This window comes from Sceloporus occidentalis, unplaced genomic scaffold, assembly GCF_023333645.1.
Source record: "Sceloporus occidentalis isolate IW3139 unplaced genomic scaffold, rSceOcc1.0.p SCAF_78, whole genome shotgun sequence".
NCBI classification, from domain to species: Eukaryota; Metazoa; Chordata; class Lepidosauria; order Squamata; family Phrynosomatidae; genus Sceloporus; species Sceloporus occidentalis.
The window spans coordinates 2,380,998-2,400,252 of record NW_028317058.1 but is presented as its reverse complement, the minus strand read 5'-3'; the positions used below and the strand labels follow the sequence as shown (position 1 = coordinate 2,400,252).

At 38.5% G+C, this 19,255-nt stretch overlaps 1 protein-coding gene across 1 annotated transcript in view; it reads left to right on the top strand.

The window, feature by feature from the left end:
- Positions 1 to 10,632, top strand: part of LOC149285517 (E3 ubiquitin-protein ligase RNF180-like) — a 35,647-nt gene extending 25,015 nt beyond the window's left edge. Inside the window, exons 5-7 of the mRNA XM_089495276.1 lie at positions 1,908 to 2,119; positions 3,387 to 3,512; positions 10,430 to 10,632. Coding sequence (XP_089351402.1) covers positions 1,908 to 2,119; positions 3,387 to 3,512; positions 10,430 to 10,632 — 541 coding nt within the window. The remainder of the gene's footprint in view (positions 1 to 1,907; positions 2,120 to 3,386; positions 3,513 to 10,429) is intronic.
- Positions 10,633 to 19,255: the final 8,623 nt, after the last annotated feature.

Below are 19,255 nucleotides of genomic sequence, written 5' to 3'. Positions count from 1 at the left end.
AATAAATTGTTTCTAGAACTATGTGTTTATTACATTAACAAATTGTTAATATTTTCTGTATCTTAGATGTGAAGTTCTGGTAATCTGAAGAGACCTCTGAAATCCCATAAACGTTTGTGACTCTTTTTCCATGTTGGCCATTAAAAGATATCATCACCATCTATATCCATTTTCTTTTTGTTTCGCCAAGATTCATGAAACATTTCTTACATTTCATTAAGATACCAACTGTTGTTTTTCTACTTATATTTTCTATGAAAACAACTTAGAACAACATAATCGCACAGACCCACCATAAGGATGAGAAACATCACAAAAGAAGCAACAAAAAACATAGAACTTAAAAGCAAATAAGGACCATAATTATTTGGTCTTTGGTCTTGTCTTTTGATTATCTAATGCATGGTTAACCTCTAGTGGGGCATCTCCTGCAAGGGAACGAGGCAAATGTGCAGGTGAGGGGGGTACACAATCTCTAAATTTATTTGGAAGTGAGACCAGCAGATAAGATGCATTTACCCCTTTTAGTGTGTCCACTTTTCCTGATGTAAAGACTTAGACCCTAACCAGTCCTTGGTCTGTTCTCTACATCTGACTTTCTAGTTTTAGATTATGACCTCTTGTTCTGACATTTTCCTCTTTTGAAGTAATATTTCTCCTACTAGATTGTGCCTATAGCAAATGTTGCTATGACTTGAAGCGCAATAAATTCATCGAGAATCTGAGGGCAGTTGTGTGCTGCAGCTTCTCTGCAGAGTCTCTTACTTGGTTCATTTTATTCACGTAGCTATGAATAATGGTTGCTTCTGCTATCTGTGTTGTGCTGATCAGTGTTTGGGTATTTGTCCAGTTCCTTCACAACTTTTTCAGATCATATTCACAGTGGGGAATACACACAGTGTAACCATATGTAGAAGTTATTTTCAACTTTCTAGAAATAATCAGACCCAACAAAAATATGAGCAATGAAAAAGAGTGATTTTTACCTTTCTGGGTAGGCTTGAATATTCAAAAGTTAAAAGAATATACTGCTAACCATTTGTTCCAGTATACAACCATTATCTGTTACAATATATATGGAACCTCACCTTTGAACAGTTATTCCCTATTCACTAATTTCTCTATTGCCTCAGAGTGTTGTACTACAGGAAACAGTACAAAGTACATTACTGTCTTGTTTTGTATGGATAGCCAGACTTTTATTGACACAGTTATGTATTATCAAGTAAGCACAGAAACAAAATAGAATACAGACATATAATTAAATGGATGATTTAATTATAATAAAACTTTATCTTCTAAAATATTTTGTGATTTGCTTGATTTTAGTCAGAAACATTTAGTACACAGATTTTGTTTTACCCTCTTGCCAGTCACTTTCCCTCCTGAGTTCTAAAAATGCCTAATAAGTGGCATTCCCATTACTCAATGACATGCTTTTTAATTCTCATACTAATGATGACAGAAAGGGTGGCGATAAAGGCTTCCTTCTCTCCCCAACAAGTACTTTTCAAACATATTCCCACTGTTCCAAGTCTCTTTCCCCTAATTTGATGATCCTGCCATCCCATCTCTTTACACATTGTTGTTACTATCCCCCTGGCCATTCCAATATCTTTCTTGACCATTTTTCCTCATGAGTTCCTCTCCTCTGATGTTGACTTTGTCATCTTTGGAGATTCATGCAATATAAATCCATGCTATGTTCCTACCACTCTGCTCTAACCTAACTACTTCACCTCCAAATTGTTATGTTGTATGTTATGTCCTGTTTACCCATTGTAAAGCGATGCGGAATATGATGGCGCTATATAAAACAATAAATAACAATAATACAACAGTGGTCTCTAAAAATATGTATATAACGGTATTTACCTGTTTTGTTTTCCACAGACCAGTAAAGTGAGTCTAAGTGCAGAGGATGACAGTGGGCTTATGAAAGAGAAGGACAGCTACACATGTGCAGTATGCCTAGATGTGTATTTCAACCCTTACAGGTGCTACCCCTGTCATCACGTGTTTTGTGAACCATGTTTGCGGACACTTGCCAGAGACAATCCATCTAAGACTTCTTGTCCTCTTTGTAGAACAGCAATTGCAAGAGTTTATTTTCAATCAGGTAACACCACATTTATTATTTACCCATAACATGTTATTATTTATGAGTTTCAACTCTTTCCTTACTTCTTTGGCTTCTTAGGTGATACCCCTTGCTGAGAATAAAGAACGAATCTGCTATAGTTCTGTGAGGCTGTGTAGTGTCTGTGCATTGTTTGTAAACGTTGTTTAACTTAGTATTTACCATTGATAAACATGATGTCTCTGGGACGAGTTTTCTTCTTGGCTCCTTCCTGTGAATCAGACATACAAATTCAGTATATCTATGTTATTAACACAAAACCTTTCTTGTTCATAACCTTACAACAATATAAAATCTGTTTATGTTACTATATGTATATGTACTTCTCCACTTGGTCTATAGTAGCAGATAACCAAACTGCCAGTGTAATATAGTAGCACAAGACACATCTGGCAGAGAACATGCCCAAGTACACTATCTAGGCCTGTCCAAAACACATTTACCAAAAAAATGTAGGTGCAGAAAAGGAGGATGTTCCTAATGTAAATGCCACTAAAGTCCTGCCTATTCTGTATATCCTGGTGGCTATATTCAGAATTGCATATAAGACACCGTTTTAGGTAGTTTCCAAAATATTTAAAAAAGTCTAGTTGCCTCCCTGCCCCTCTTTCCCCTGATAATGATTGTCATTATGGTATCCTGTCCACAAAGATCTTCACATGTACCTTCTTCTTAAGACAATCCTAGGAGTTATATTAGATTCTATGAGCTAAACGTTGGTAAACATATTAAAATTATCCATAGTCACCGCCAAAATGTATTTCCTTAATTTAAACATGCATAATAAAGAATGTTTTCTGGTGTAAGACACTATAAACTTTATTTTATTTATTTTGTTTTATTTTATATTCTATGCTGTACTTAAATATGTGTGTCTCCTTATATTTATTTCTTGTGAAAAATTTAAGGTCTCATGAAATGCAGTAAATCGCCTGGGAACCTAGGTGCTTAGAACCCATGGTTGGATATGAGATAAGAATGTTTAAAAGAAGAGACACCAGCAGTTTAGGAAAGTAATAGTTACATTTACAGGTAGAACGCTGGGCACATTATGCACACAACAGGTAGAAATGTAATGTTGACTTGTATTTACTTTTACAGAAATTAGTTGGAAAAGAAGTGGCCAAGAGTGAATAAAACATCCTTAAGATGTAATAATAAATATAAATTAAGATATTTTGTGCATTGGTTAATACTTCTTTCAGTTTAATTTAATTTGTATATATTGTTTTTGGTTTTTTTAAAGACATCGACAAATCATCCGTTACTTTATTCCCAAATGAATATCACAGAAGAAAGCAAAGTTTTCAAAGAGCAAATTGTGCAAAATGGCCTTTACCCAGCTGCAACAGAATGATCAGAGTGTATGGAGGTAAGACATTTAAAAGTGTGCACACTTTGATATTTCAAAGCTACTCTTGATTTGCTGGGGGAGGAGACTTGATTATTAATAATAGTTCAATAAATGAATACTTTGATTGTATGTGCCGTATGCCTATCATGAGAAGTGTGAAACCTAAAGCACACTTGTTACCTAGAACTGTAATAAACAAGTCTATGTAAATAGATATAAATTCTATGTTTCTATAAAATAATGTAAAATAAGTGAAACAATTATAAAAGCTAAAAAATGCATATTGTGGTTTGAGGTAACAACTTATTGGTACTATACTATAGGTTTTAGTAATTTTTTTTATTTTTTTTTAAATATGACTAGCTTTTGATAGCATTAACTTGATAATGGGATGTGGGTAGCTCATTCTGAAAACTACATTTTTAGCAAAACAAAATGTTCTGATTAATGTCAAATCTTAACCCTGAATACAAACTCTATTCAAAGTAATCTGTTAGTTTTACAAAGAAGAGCCTATATAGATCAGAGTAGATATCGATATACTGTGTGGGCCTTCTAGTGATCATATAGGTGCAGATGTCAAGAAATTTTGGTTCTGGAGAATTCACTATAATATTTTTTTCATTTATTATGGTTTTAATCCACCACATGAAATATTTATTGACTAAATTATTTGTGTGTGTTTTGGTAATGCTAGTTATGATGCATATATAATAATAATGGGACCAGTGGATATAAAGTGAGATCTAGAAACTGCCATTAAAACTGGATTTACCTAAATTCATTAATTTGCTTAACATGAGAGCATGAATATACCTGCTGGAATAAGCAGGAAACGAAGAGCAGAGCAAAGCACTATTAGACACCAGTCATAAAGTATAGAGAGTCACTTATTAAAAGATACAATTCATGAGGCGGCGGAGACAAAGGGAAGGTGAATATCTCTTGCACATTTTACACGAGGACTACAGAACAGACTTATGAACCCTTCATAAACCCTTGCTTGATAGATTAACCCATTTGCTAGCACAATGTTGCTTAGTTAAAAAAATGCCCTCACATCACCACAATAGTCTTTTGAACGGTATTGTGTATTTATATATATATAATGCCTTTTGACAAATATTTTATGGATTGTACAGTTTCTCTCAGGGCCGTCCTTACCATGGGACAAAAGGGGTAGCTGCCAAGAGCCCAGTTATTCCTGGGGGCCCAGAGCAGATGCCCCTTGAGCCCGTAGCAACCGTTATCGCAGAGGATGGCACAGGCATGCTGTTTTCGGGCAAAATGGCACATGGAGGCTGTTTGGGTCAAAATTGGCATAGGTAGGCTGCTTGGGGCAAAGAATGCACACACAGATGCTGTTTAGGGACAAAAATAGCACAGACATGCTGTTTGTGGACAAAGAGGGAACAGACATGCTCTTTGGGGACAAAGAGGGCCTGTGGATGCAGTCTGGGTGCTGGGCCGGTCCTGTGGATGTAATTTGATTTTTCACATGATCTATACTTGCAAGGCTCTGTACCTGTAATGCTATATTTCATGTGTTATTAATTAAAACCTGCAAATACAGAGTTTGTATGTCTATTTAGTTGATCTATATCTAAACTACATGAGGGAATAAAAGATAAGTGTGGTACAGTGAAAGAGGGGACAAAGGGACTCTGGGGGTGATGATGGCAGAGGGGGCACCACTGGGTTCAACTGCACAGGGTGCCAGAACACCAAAAGGCAGCCTTGCCCTTACGAAAAATTCCTGCAGTTTTTTCTGAAGTAATACTGCAGTTTTTTGGACATGAAAAAACTGCAATACTGCACTTTTACTGCAGTATTACTGCACATTTACTGCATTTGTACTTCACTGTACTGCAGTTTTACTGCACTTTTTGTTTTTATATTGCAAACCTACAGTTGCGCTTCAATGTACCGCAGCTTTATTGCATTTGTACAAAAATAACTGCAGTAAAACTGCAGTACAGTGAAGTACAAATGCAGTACAACTGCAGTAAATGTGCAGTAATACTGCAGTAAAAGTGCAGTATTGCACTTGTGCAAACTGCAGTAATTTTTTCGTAAGGGTGATTACAACTTGCAGGTCCGTTTCAGGTCACTCGCTGGACCTGCACATTCATTTGCCATAGGAGTGACATAGTATTGAGCTCCTTCCCTGCCCTGTGCATGTTGAATGAGGATGTCTCACGCGGAATCACATTAGGATCAAAAGGAGGTAAGACTGCACTCACTCTGACAGTTTCCTCCTAATCTGTACAGTCAGTGTGGCAAGTGCTTAGGTTTTTGTGTTGTTTTTTTTTTGGTGTTGAATCGGAGGGTGTGATTACTAGACTTGGGCACCAGGGGGCTCTTCGTGTTCGTCTTCGTGCTCGTCTTCGGGGGAAAAAAAATCTTTGTATTCCGCAAATATTCGCCTGTTCCTGTCTTCTCTTCGGGCGAATATTCGTGGACATTCTTCGTGTTCGGTTTTTCTTCGTTTTCCCGGTTAAGGGGTTAATACGGGGTTAACGCAGCTCTTGCGCCAGGAGTTTAAATGTACGTATGAGCAACTCTATTGGTCGTCAGCAGGGGGCTCGTCTGCCATTGGTTGAAGGCAGACGAGCCCCCTGCTGGCAACCAATAGGGTTGCTCGTACAGACTGTTAAACTCCTGGTGCCGTAACTTACCCGGCACATCCCACTGGTCTCCCTCCCTGTTCAATTAGTTAAATGTCCGTACGAGCGACCAATAAAGTCGCTCGTACAGACATTTAACTAATTGAACAGGGAGGGAGACCAGTGGCATCTGCAGGGTAAGTTGCAGCATTGGGGTTTTAAAAGTCTGTACGAGCGACCAACAGAGTCGCTCGTACAGACTGTTAAACTCCTGGTGCCGTAACTTACCCGGCACATCCCACTGGTCTCCCTCCCTGTTCAATTAGTTAAATGTCCGTACGAGCGACCAATAAAGTCGCTCGTACAGACATTTAACTAGTTGAACAGGGAGGGAGACCAGTGGCATCTGCAGGGTAAGTTGCAGCATTGGGGTTTTAAAAGTCTGTACGAGCGACCAACAGAGTCGCTCGTACAGACTGTTAAACTCCTGGTGCCGTAACTTACCCGGCACATCCCACTGGTCTCCCTCCCTGTTCAATTAGTTAAATGTCCATACGAGCGACCAATAAAGTCGCTCGTACGGACATTTAACTAATTGAACAGGGAGGGAGACCAGTGGGATGTGCCGGGTAAGTTGCAGCATTGGGGTTTTAAAACCCCAATGCTGCAACTTACCCTGCAGATGCCACTGGAAATCCATAGGTTCGCTGTCAGGGGTTACAAAGACCGTGCGAGTGAGCCTATTGGTCACCTGCAGGGTGTTCCTCTGGCATCAACCAATTGGTTGATGCCAGAGGAGGTCCCTGTAGGCGACCAATAGGCTCATTCGCACTGCCCTGTAACCCGTGACGGTGAACCTGCGGATTTCCACTTACGGGAACTGCCGCGATGCCGCAAAGACAAGGTAAGTTAGAAGGGGGGGAATGGTAGACGAAGACGATAACGAAGATCTTCGTGGTGTGTGTCTTCGTCTTCGCCTACGTTTTACCGCCGCCGTCTTCTCTTCGGCGTGTCTTCGGAACGAACACGAAAACGCACTCTTCGTGTTCGTTTTCATGGTTGCCCGAAGACGAATGCACAAGTCTAGTGATTACATGTTAAGGAGTGTGTGTGTGTGGGGGGGTGCCCCAATTAAATGCTTGTCCAGGGTCCAATCAATATTAAATGCAGCCCTGGTTTCTCTACTGTAGATTGTTTTTGCTGCGGGGCTATGTGTGACTTTTATGGGTGGGAAAAAACATATAAATCTCTTCTATGGCAAATCTCTTGGTTCTATTAAATAAAAAAAAGTGTTAATGAATGGATTGGCAGCGAGACCCAAAATTGGGCCTTTAAAGTAATGATCATTATCCAAATTGGATGTGTTAAGTAGAAAAAAATTAATATCTGCTACAAGTTAATTTATGAGCAATTATACATTAGGCTTTTTAGAATTTTTCTGAATGCAGCTGTTGGGGAGTCTCGGCTTGAAAAATTACTTGGTTAAAAATAGTAGCTGTAATTCTGGATATATTTTTCATGTTGAAGCTAAGAAGGTAGCTCAAAATGTAGATCTAAGCACTAAATCTGTCCTATAGGTTCTCCACATTTGTATCAAATGGTTGATTTTATTCTGCTGTTTCTTTCATGCTAGATATCAATATGCATAAACGTTGGTTATTAGTATCTGTACTCATAATTTGTATGTACCTGCCAGAGTAAGGTTTGATGTATCCTCATTTGCACTACTTGAACAAAATAAATTGCGTAAATTCTGTTTCCTGGAGTTTAACCACTTCATTATTAGTTTTAAATAAACCCAAAGACTGCAATTTGTTGAAGAGTCTTCTATGAAGGATAGTGTCAAGTGCCTTACTAAAATCTAGATAAGCTATAGCTACAGATCCTCCCTGGTTTATCAGTTGTGTTAACAGGGAAAAGAAAAAATGTCGGTGCGCTAAGCTAGTCTCAGGCTCAAATAATACAAATGTATAATATAAGGCCTACCAAACAGTGTGAGCATGCTGCAAATACAGTGTGTTGGCTGTACAATGTATACAAAAAACAAAATACTGTCTGCGCTTCTCACCCTAATAAAGTTGGCAACAAATATATAAACATAATATAAATGAGAGGTTTTGGTTATATGAATTGGCCAAAGCATAATTAAGCTCACCCGCCACGTCAAGGCACACTCTCAATAGGGTGAGATCCTACTCTCACCTCCTACATAGTGGGCACACAAAGCAGTTTATACTGCTACCAAAACCTTATTAATGTGTTGGGGGAGGTGCAATTAAACCTCCTCCCATTTAACCCCTGGACAGCAAGCTGCAACCAGACTGATGAGGGGCCAACAGTTGTGTTACCTGATTAAAAAAATTAATTAATTTAGTCAGACAAGATCTCCCACTAGAACCCATGCTGATTTTGATCTTGCAAACCGTTTACATCCAGATATTTAATCTGGTTTTCATTGATTTCCCAACTACTGGCGTAAGACTTACTGGTCTGTAGTTGACAGAGTCTACCCTGCTTGGTTTTTTTTAAATGGTACTGTTAGAAAAATGCTTATGTAATCATAAATATTATTGCTGACTAATTCAACCAACAGGTACTACATTTACTGACTTCCAGTCTTCTCAAAATACTCCTGCCAATAGTGACCGATTAAATAAGTCTGCTAATGGTTTTGAACAGCCAAAGGTCTTCAAATAACTTTAGTTATATTCCATGTTGTGCCATGGACTTAACTGTTTTTACTTTGTTTTTTATTTAGCAAGTATATTTATTGAGCTATTAACAAAACCCAGGAAGCAAAGAACTAAAACTTTGCTCATTTTTTAAATTATCTAAGATCAAGAGGTTTGAAAAAAAAAAGCAATACATTTTAGACCCATAGAACTCGTTATACTCGTTTCTAGCCTTGTGCAATTTTTTAAAATATGAATACCAAAAACAACCAGGAACTTGTCTTATACTTTGGCAGATTTTTTGTTGATTCAAATAGTAAATGAATTCCTTTGGTAACTACCACCATTTAAAATAATGGCATCCTGGGCAAAAGACTAGCATCACTTGTCTGAAACTGTGTGCTTTTACCTTTCCTTGATTATTGACTTTAGTGTAATGTTTTCTGACTTATGTTGATTAGAGCCTGCTGCAGACCATTTGCTTTGACTCAGCCTGTCTGTGGTTACTGCATGTAATCTCTTTTCACTTGGACTCCCCAATCATTCTTACTTTCTTGATACAAGCTGTAGGCCATGCACTTATTCATGTTCTTTGCTCAATACCACCTCCACTTTGTCATCTACCCAGTTACCAATTATGAGGAGGCTATACAAATGAATCATAAATGAAAATTGTGGAAGTCATAATATCTTAATTGGTTACCCAATAACAGAAAAAGCATTACTATTGGAACGTGTTATTATGTCCTATGTAGCCAAATTTATTAATAATTTAGCAAGAGAAAAAAGTGTTATGTGATTGTATATGTTGTGGTCATATTAAATATTAATTCTTGATAAAGGACAATTATAGCAAAATCAGTTACATAGTTTATTTAATCCAGTTATATTATTCTCTTGAAGCATTTTTTTAGATGAAACTATATATAAGTCGGAATATATATTGAATATTGAATATTCACAAAAATATAGGTCTTTAAAAGGCAAACTGGATTTAATGTTAATCAGGTACTTTGCTCTTGTGGCATAAGGATTTATGCTTTCGAAAAACCATGTTGTAGTTTGTTTGGTTTTTATTCTCTAAATGTGCTTTTGATTTAAAGTGATTGCATTACAAAGTCAAATTTTTAGATATTTTCATCCAGTATAGCATGAAGTTAACAGAACATCCACCTCTAAAACAGAAAGTGCGTATGTTCCCTCAAGAATTCTGATGATCCAATTATACTTCCTACCACTGGATGCTTCCATTCCAAGTGCAATTATACTCTGATTACAAGATGTTCATACAGAAATAACCTTGAGACCTTTGGTTTCATATTTTTTTATTATTAATCAAAATAAATGGGACGTCACACACAGAACTGATTATTCTCGGAAATTATTATAATTATAACAGTAATTTTCTAAATCCCATCTTCTTTGAAACTGTATCAAATCATCTGCAAAGACTGTAAATAAAAACATTGATTTATTTTTTTCTCGTTCAAGTTATAATTTTTTTTTCTCTACAAACAAAATAAGTCTTAAATAGCCTGTATAAAGTTTGTCCATTAATACTAACCATTCTTGTTACCCTCCACATATAAACACTTTAAACAATGAGATATTATTTTTGAGCTTGAGTATTTATTTTTTATCATTTGTTTAAAAATAGGCTTCAGCAGGAGCACAAATTCTCTCGCAAGAAGGCAATTTCCTCATGGTGCACATCAGCTGGACTCTATGAGTGTAGAAGATGAAACTCATGGGTGGAGATTTGACCTGGATATGGTCATTATATACATTTATTCTGTCAACTGGGTCATTGGATTCATTATATTTTGTGTTTTTTGTTATTTCTTATTTCCTTCCATTTAATATAGTGCTCATTTTTATCATTACTGATGCTTTTGAGAAGTGAAGGATTTACGCATTATAAACATAAACCATGGCACGGCTGTACAATTCCAGGCCTCAAAGGGCTGCAAACAGGACAGGATTTCTGTGTATCCCTTCCTCGAAGCAATGTAGTTTAATATTTAATTGAGATGCCTGTGGGATATTAAAAATGTATAGCCTGTTTATGGCCTTCCAGGACTGGAGTTATGCACTATTGAACCACCATTATGTGCATCTTAGAATAATTATTGAACCTATGCAAATAACAATCATTTTGTACAGTTTTTTAAGCTTATAATACTTAAGCATGGATCCTCTGAAAGCATATTCAACATAATGGCGGTTCACATTGTTACGTGGGTTTCAAGAAAAATTTCTCCATTTACCATTTAACTGTACAATATATTGTTTTGCCTTGAAATAGATATATTGTGTAACTGATGGGAAATCTATTTTGCTAGATCATAATGCTGCTTTTGCTTAAATTAACCATTATTATACTTTACTTTTAGCACTTGAATTTGACATTAAAACGCCCATAAGAATCTGATTAAAAGGTTGCTCTTTGTGGTTCCCACAGACACATACTTGTTTGACATTGAATATTACATTTAGGTAATGGGCTTACCTTGTGGTTTTACTATATCAAATTGGCCACATAGCTAAAAATATTTAATTTGCTGTGCTTTTATAGCCTCCATCTCAGTTTTCTTTATTTAATCCTATCAAGATTTTGAGTTTCGTAAGTGACAAATATTACATTTAATTACTGTATACTTAGTGATTTTCTAGTATACAGTGCAGCTGTGCTTCATATTGCAATGTAGATTGTCTTTCCCTTATAAAATTGAATTGTTAATTGTTTATATCTATTTGCAAATTCACTGATTTGATTGCTACTTAACTACTGACTGTCCATTTTATTTCCCAAATGCCTCTGCATGGAACAAACTCCCTGGTATTTTCTAACTTGCAACATCTCATAACCTGGTTTAAGTGATGTCATGAAGGTTTTTAATAATCACACTTAATAGACCAGAACAAAGCCCAGATTTGTTGATTATTGATTATAACCAATTTTTTGTAATACCTTTTTTAAAGATTTATCCAGCTACAAATAGTTGGTGTGAGGTCCCATGTGCTAAATGTTGGGGCCCTCACCTCTGTTCACTTCACCGTAGCTAAATCTTCAATGGAATATTTGCCTAGGTGCTACTATAGCTGGTTATCTACAGCAATGCCCTTATGAGTGGGGATGACAATAAAATATGTCTCCATCAGCCTCAATCTCCCTGCTTTTCTGCTAGATTACCAGAAGCTTTAAATAGGTCAAGTAAGGGTTTAATATTGGCTGGACACCTAAGACCCATATTGTTATACCCAATCTTAGACTCTGAATCCATGGTTACCTGCATGTTAGATAAAGTTCCTAAAATATAAATAGTACTCCTTTTTGTACAGACATCTAATGTTTCAATTAGATTTTTAAATTTATGCTGATATATGATAATAGAAAATGTATATATGTAACTAATTGCTGTGTGTTTTACTATTAAAATGTTGAAAACATGCTGCTCATAATTGCATTTATTGTGAACTTTGTAAATTAATGAATTAGAGATGTTTGTTGTAATTACTGTTGTCTCATATTACAGTCTACACTCAGAAAACATTTTTGACTAACAAGGTAACAAGGCATAAGATGAAAAAAAAGAATGTAGAACTATCCCCATGTAAAAAACCACCGGTAGCAAATAAAGGTAAAATTGGCTTAATTTGATAATTATAAAGTTATGTGGTATTGTTGTTCGGAATACTGATATAGCAAGATAAAGGGGGTTAAGGTTTGCAAGCAACCCAAATTTCCCACAAGCTGCACTTCTGAGTTCTTAATAAGTTAATAAACTGACAGTGAGTTGTGGAATGGAGAGCTTTTACTCAAACTTTGTGAGCTTTTCCAGATGTCCTTTAGGTAACTATACAATCCAAGGTTAACTTATAAAGTTGAACTACCGTATTGGCTCGAATATAGGCCGCACTTTTTCCCCCCACTTTAAGTCTTTAAAGTGGGGGTGCGGCCTATATTCGGGGTCTAGCGCCCGACGCCCGGGACATGCAGTCCCAGGCGCTGGGCAGGGTTAGGATACAGATCCCCCGCAGCGGTGCAGGGGACCTGCATCCTACTCCCCGATACGCTTAGACAGCCTCCCCTGCCAGCACTTTCCACGGGGGGGGGTGCCGGCACGGAAGGTTGTCTAAGCGCATCGTGCGGATGGTCACCGGCTGCGGAGGTTGTTTACCCGCATCGCCGCAGCCGGTGACCGTCCGCACGATGTGTTTTACCTCTGCCCCCAAGACTTACCAGAGGAGACTCCCGGGTGTCTTGCGGGGCCGGCGGGGGACATCTACGCAATATGCGTATACAACTTCCGGTGCCGGCACATCAGCTGAGTGCCGGCACCGGAAGTTGTGTACGCGTATTGCGTAGATGTCCCCCGCCGGCCCTGCAAGACACCCGGGAGTCTCCTCTGGTAAGTCGGGGGGGGGGGGGGCAGAGTGGCAGCATATCTCGGGGGGGAGGAGGACAGTGGCAGCATATCTCGAGGGGGGAGGAGGACAGTGGCAGCATATCTCGGGGGGGAGGACAGTGGCAGCATATCTCGGGGGGGAGACAGAGTGGCAGCATATCTCGGGGGGTAGACAGAGTGGCAGCATGTTTTTTTGGTGCTTTTTTAAAGAAAAAAACTTTTTCTTTAAAAAAGCACCAAACTTTTAGGTTGCGGCCTATATACGGGGGCGGCCTATATCCGAGCCAATACGGTAGCCACCCACACAAATGGCAGGGACCCCTTTAAGCAGTATTGACCAACTATGCTCTGTTCATGAATGTATCCTGTTTTAGTTCCAAATGTCTCTGAACATGCACCAGTTTATAAATCCAAAACTATGTGGGCACCCTTCCTAATTTTTTGTGATTTGATGCTTCTTACCCGTTGCTAGCAGGTGTATAAAATCAAGCATATAAGGCATGCGATCTCCTTTGACAAACATTGGCAGTAGATGGGTTGTACTGAAGAGCTTAGTGACTTTAAATGGGGAACTATTACAGAATTCCACCTTTGCTACAAATTTCTGCCCTGCTAGATCTTCCCCATCTTCCCTCTGTAAGTGCTATTATTGTGAAATGAGAGTTCAGCTCAAGTGTACCTCAATTTCAGCCACATGATGCTGGGACTCAGCCTAGTTGGGACACCTCTGTTGGCTGGTACAGCTAGATTTGTGCATCATAAGGTGTCACTTTGCTGCATGGGCAAAGGCAGGACAGTGAAACAGTGTCAGTCAGCAGAAGTATTTTGCATATATATATATATTTCTTACAAGGACTATAATGGGAATGAGACTAATGCAGGAGACCCTATAATAACGGAATTCACTGAATAGACCAAGGTGCGCTCTGCAGGACACAACAAAACTAATACACGGCTTGGAATACAGCAAGGCAAGTTTTCACCATAACTAACTACATATTTATTTGCAAAGTGTAACTGACAAGACCTAATAAAGATGAAACAGTTACTTTACTGTCTTTTAGATAATATGCTAATTACATTACTGGGCAATTGTAAAACAGACTATCTTATCCTTAAGATAAAAACTGTAATAAAGTCCACGTATTCCAAGGACAGTATGACACAACAACAGTGTTCCATAGGAGATCATTTGTCTCAAAACCAGCATCCATCGCCGTTTGATGTTCACTATACATACACCTGCTTACCTGAAGGACTGGTTCCAATTTTCTACAAACATGGAGGCAGCACACTTTCTAGTAGGGTGAGTTCAAATAACATTGACCCTGCTGAATGCCTGCCTTCTGGTACCTGTCAACTGGGTAAGGCTTGGAATTGTAATTTGGATTTTGGAAGTCTAAGTGCTCCCACCTGATACTAAGAAAGGCCCTGGAAACATGGCATTTACTAAGAAGGTGAGAAAGTGTTTATCTGTACACACAATAATGACATCAATTCTACTTCAAGGTGAACTCCCAACATTTTTTAATCACTAGTACTTTACTAAAAATGCGATTTCTTTTTTACAAAATGTTATTTCAGAAAGCAGATGTCTTGTGCGTTCAACCTCTGTTATCTTCTCAACACATCTGGGAGACTCAGGGTGAAGTGGTAATACTCTGGGTCCCCGCAACAACTGAAGCCTAAGCAAACCTCCATACTTTGCTAAAAGGTACTGAGTGGACCAAGAGATCTCCATAATTATCTGTTATTGTTTTCTGTATTGTTATTATCATTTTCCTGTTTCTATACCCTTTTCTGTCTATATGTGCTTGATAACCTAGGAATGCCCATACTGGGAATTGCAGCATTTTTTCACTGATTGTTTTTAGTTGGTAAAATGTATGTGATGCCTGTCACTGCTTAAGTGTGTTATATTTTACTTTCTATCTTTCTACTCCACTAACCCCTTATCTCCTATATCTGCCCTCTTACTGCCCCTGTCCACTTTAACAGTATTTAACACTCTCTATTACAGCCCTCAAAGCCTGCAATACACTCCTCCATCTTCCCCACAACAACTGACTTTTTGCCCGTATCTTTTAAACACTCCTTTTCCTACCGCCTTGTGGTAAAAAAATAGAATGTTCAGTCTTAATCACCCAGGCTCTGACGCTCTTACTAATGGAGGTCTATGGAGGGGAGGATTTCATTGGACAAGCAACACTTTACTATGTGTACTATGTCCATAAACAGTCAGCTCAGTGTGGTGGTTGAGAAGGGAATGTCTCCCACAAATATGACATGAATGACAACATTGGCAGCTTCAAGATCAGCAGCTAAAGGAAGTTTATTAAAATAAAATAAAGCAAAACTTTCTTCAATGATAAATTACTTTACTCACTACAGCACTGTGTTAAACCTCAGAGAAAAATGTTTTTTCCATGGAGCTTCCCCTTTAAAGCCAATATTTTCAACTGTCTGTGAGGAAAACAAATACATTTTATATTTCTTAACAAAACAGGAATTGTATGTGTCAGTATGACTTTTCTTATTATGTTGTACAGAGCGGTTTCAGAAATCCCACAGCATAAACCGAGAAAATATCCAAGCAAAGTAATGCTCTTACAGCTACATCTGCTGGATGCTGGAAAGCAGCTCTGGATAAAAAAAAATGCCTTTTTTTCACTGTCTCCAATAAGCGATCTGTCACATCTCTGCCAAATACCAGCTTTCCATCGTATCTGTGCTTATGTACGTAAAGCCAGATTTTTTGTTGGGTTTTAAATTCTTACGTTGCACATTTCATATGTTGTCGGTTATTGTCGAGTCTGTTTAAAGGTTTTCACATCACTGTGCAGTAGCCAGTATAACCCAAATCATTCTGGCCATTATAAGCAGGGATATGCAGTCAAACTATTAAGAATTATACTCAGTGAAACTCGTGGCTGGCTAAGCATCATAGTCCTTGTAGTCCATAAATTCTCTAGTGCTAGGTTTGCGCTAATGTTTTAGCTCTATGTTGGTTATACGTAGCAAAAAAATAGCAGCAAAAAGAGAAGTCTGTTAGATTTTTGCTACCCTTTATTTTACGCAATCACCAGTAGGTTTTCTATTTGATTTACTAAAAAAGAGTAAAATGTAAGTTGAAACTTATTACTCAGGAAAACAGTTTTAACACCAAGACAAATCATATTTTTATCTCCTTAATCTTTAGGGTGGAATTACCATTTATATCAATGTACTCTAGACTTTTGCTAATGGACCAAAAACAATTCGGACAATTCTTTTGTTTCATTTATGGTACATTCCATGTTTTAGATAAAAATTGAAGAGCTTTTTCCATTCGGAAATTAAATTTGTTGTCACCCTCATTCACTCTCTCATGCTCTCTTACTCTGTTCCCCATGCTCTCTCATTCATGTTCTTTCACACTCTCTCTGAATGTCTCTCTACCTTCTCTGCTGACCACTTCTGTGTCCCTGTCTCCATGCCGTGCAGCTCCACATCATGTATCTGCTTGTTCTTCTGTTTTCTGTATTTTTGCTATTCTGTCTACTTGTTCCTATGTCTTCTTGTTCTTCCATCTTTCATCTTTTTGGTCTTCTGCCTGTTTTGCTCTTCTTCCTTCTTGCTCTTCTGTCTTCTGTCCTCATCCGCTGTTCCATGGATAATGGGACATGACCTCTGGTGAATTTCTGCACAATGGCAGAGCCCCCGAACAAATCCTCCCCCCAATTGGAGGAACTGGGAGTGGATGTGCCTGGATTCTCTGTCCTTTTGCGAAGGCTCCCAATGAGCTTCAAGACACACCCTCTCCGGGTTCCTCCAATCGGGGGGAGGGAGAGCCCAGAATCTACGGCATTTTGAGGAAGGTCATGTCCCGTTGTCTACGGACAAAGAAAGAACACAGAATAACAACAAGATGCAATATAAGGAGGGGAGCTGCCTGGCACAGCGACAGGGACATGGAAGTGGTTGGGGGAGAAAGTACGGAGACATTCAGAGAGAGTCAGAGTAGAAAAAAAACGAAATTCAAACAAAAACGCTTTCTTTGGGGGTCCTTTCTGATTTTTGGAGATGCCCACAGATTGTTGAAATTGTGAGTTTTCATTATAATGGCAATTTGTGTGAATTGCCAAATGCGCAGGTCTAATATCCTTTTCACACACCATTAGCTTATACATTTCCAAATCTGTTGTTAGACAATCTGCAATGAATTGGGGAGAGATTGGGGTGTCTGGGTCATTGGCAGTTCATCTACCTGGCTGAAAAATATAAAATGCACTAACCAGGACCCTGTGATCCAACACAATAAAACCGGACTGGGATGCAAAAGGAAATAATATAGATACATTAAATGATGAAACAATAATACCATAATAATAGCATTTCTGCTACTGACAACATTTACCATGTACATCTAAAAAGTCGAACGCACCATCTCTCAGATAAGACACCATTCCCCCAATAACACCCAGTTCACAACAGGAGTCAAAATGAAGCAAGGCATACACAGTACTAGAGTACACAGACTAGAGACCATAGGAAGGAAAGGTTGAACTGACTCTGAGTGTTTAAATGGCATGCAAAGCAGTTTCCTATGCTTAGTAGCAATTTGGTTCTGATCGCGTAACCTACTAACAGAAAAAGGTTGCTATGGCAACAAGGAGGGGATAGATAGGTGTTGCAGGTGAGTAATTGCATTCTAAGATGTAGTATGTCGCCTGGTGGCTGCCCATGGAACCATGACAGTCTGCAGTACTGGGGAAATGTATATCTGCTGTTCCTGGCCTACTAGTCCTGCTTCCTCTGTTACAATAGTCCCTCTACAATCAGGCATCATACAGACAGCTTCCCTCTGGCTGGATGACAGAATCTTTAATTTCTCTTTACCAGTGCTCAGTAGGCACTGGCACAGAACTGTGGGACACTAAAACACACTCCAAAGCTATTGTCAGGACACCTGGATCACTGATTCGCAGCAGCTACAGGTACTCCAATGCAGAGTGCTCACAATACTGTAAAGTGTGCTCTTTTTCAGCAGGGATATCGTTCAGTCCAGCAGGTTCCTGGGACCTAATTACGCAGCTCCCTTCACCATACTTTCTTAAAGTTGAAAGCACAGCATTGTACAAAATGTCCTGGCATGCTGAAGGGGATATACCCATATATTTTGGTGAATGCTATACTTCTAACTTTGTGGGAACAGTTTGAGGAAGGCGCTTTTCTATTCTAGGATGACTGTGCCCCAGTGCACAAAGCAAGGTCCAAAAAAACATGGTTGGATGAGTTTGGTGTGAAATAACTTGACTGGCCCACACAATGCTCTACTGGATGGGCAAAAAATCCCACAGAAACACTCCAAAATCTTGTGGAAAGCCTTCCCAGAAGAGTGGAAGCCGTTATAGCTGCAAAGGGGGGACCAACTACATATTAATGTTTGTGTATTTAGAATTCAGGTGTCCCAGTACTTTTGTCTATACAGTGTAGCTGTAACTATGGCATAACAGAAAATCCAATTATTCTTAGACATAGACATACCCCTTTCCATAAAATAGCATCCATCAAGGGATCTGTAAAACTGGTAACTGCCTGTTTATTAGTTCTTTTGGTGTTGGTGTTTGACTGTCATTCTGCAACGGACATAATATCTTCAAGTTTGCAATAGCTGATATCAGAGGGGTATATTTGTTACACTAAAAAACCTCCAGGAATTAACAATAAAGAAATAGATTAGTTAAATTATTGTATTATAACATGCAGCATATGAAGATCAATGCCTAAGACACCATAAATAGTTAAACGAGGTGGCACTGCATTGCCTCTGCATATTGGAGCATGCTGTACATAACATATAATATTCATGCAGGGTATGGTAAAAGCTATATTTTCCTGATATACCTCCTACCAGTCAGGGGCAATTCTTCAAACACTTGCAGAAGCTGGAACACTGCAGGGTTAAAAAAGACTCTGAGCAAGGTAAGGGTGATAAGGGAGTAAATTAGAAAGAGGGTGAGGGAGTGAGTCTGTATGCATGTAAAACAAACATAGAAAAGAGCATTGCAATTATTTTATGGAATATTATTACA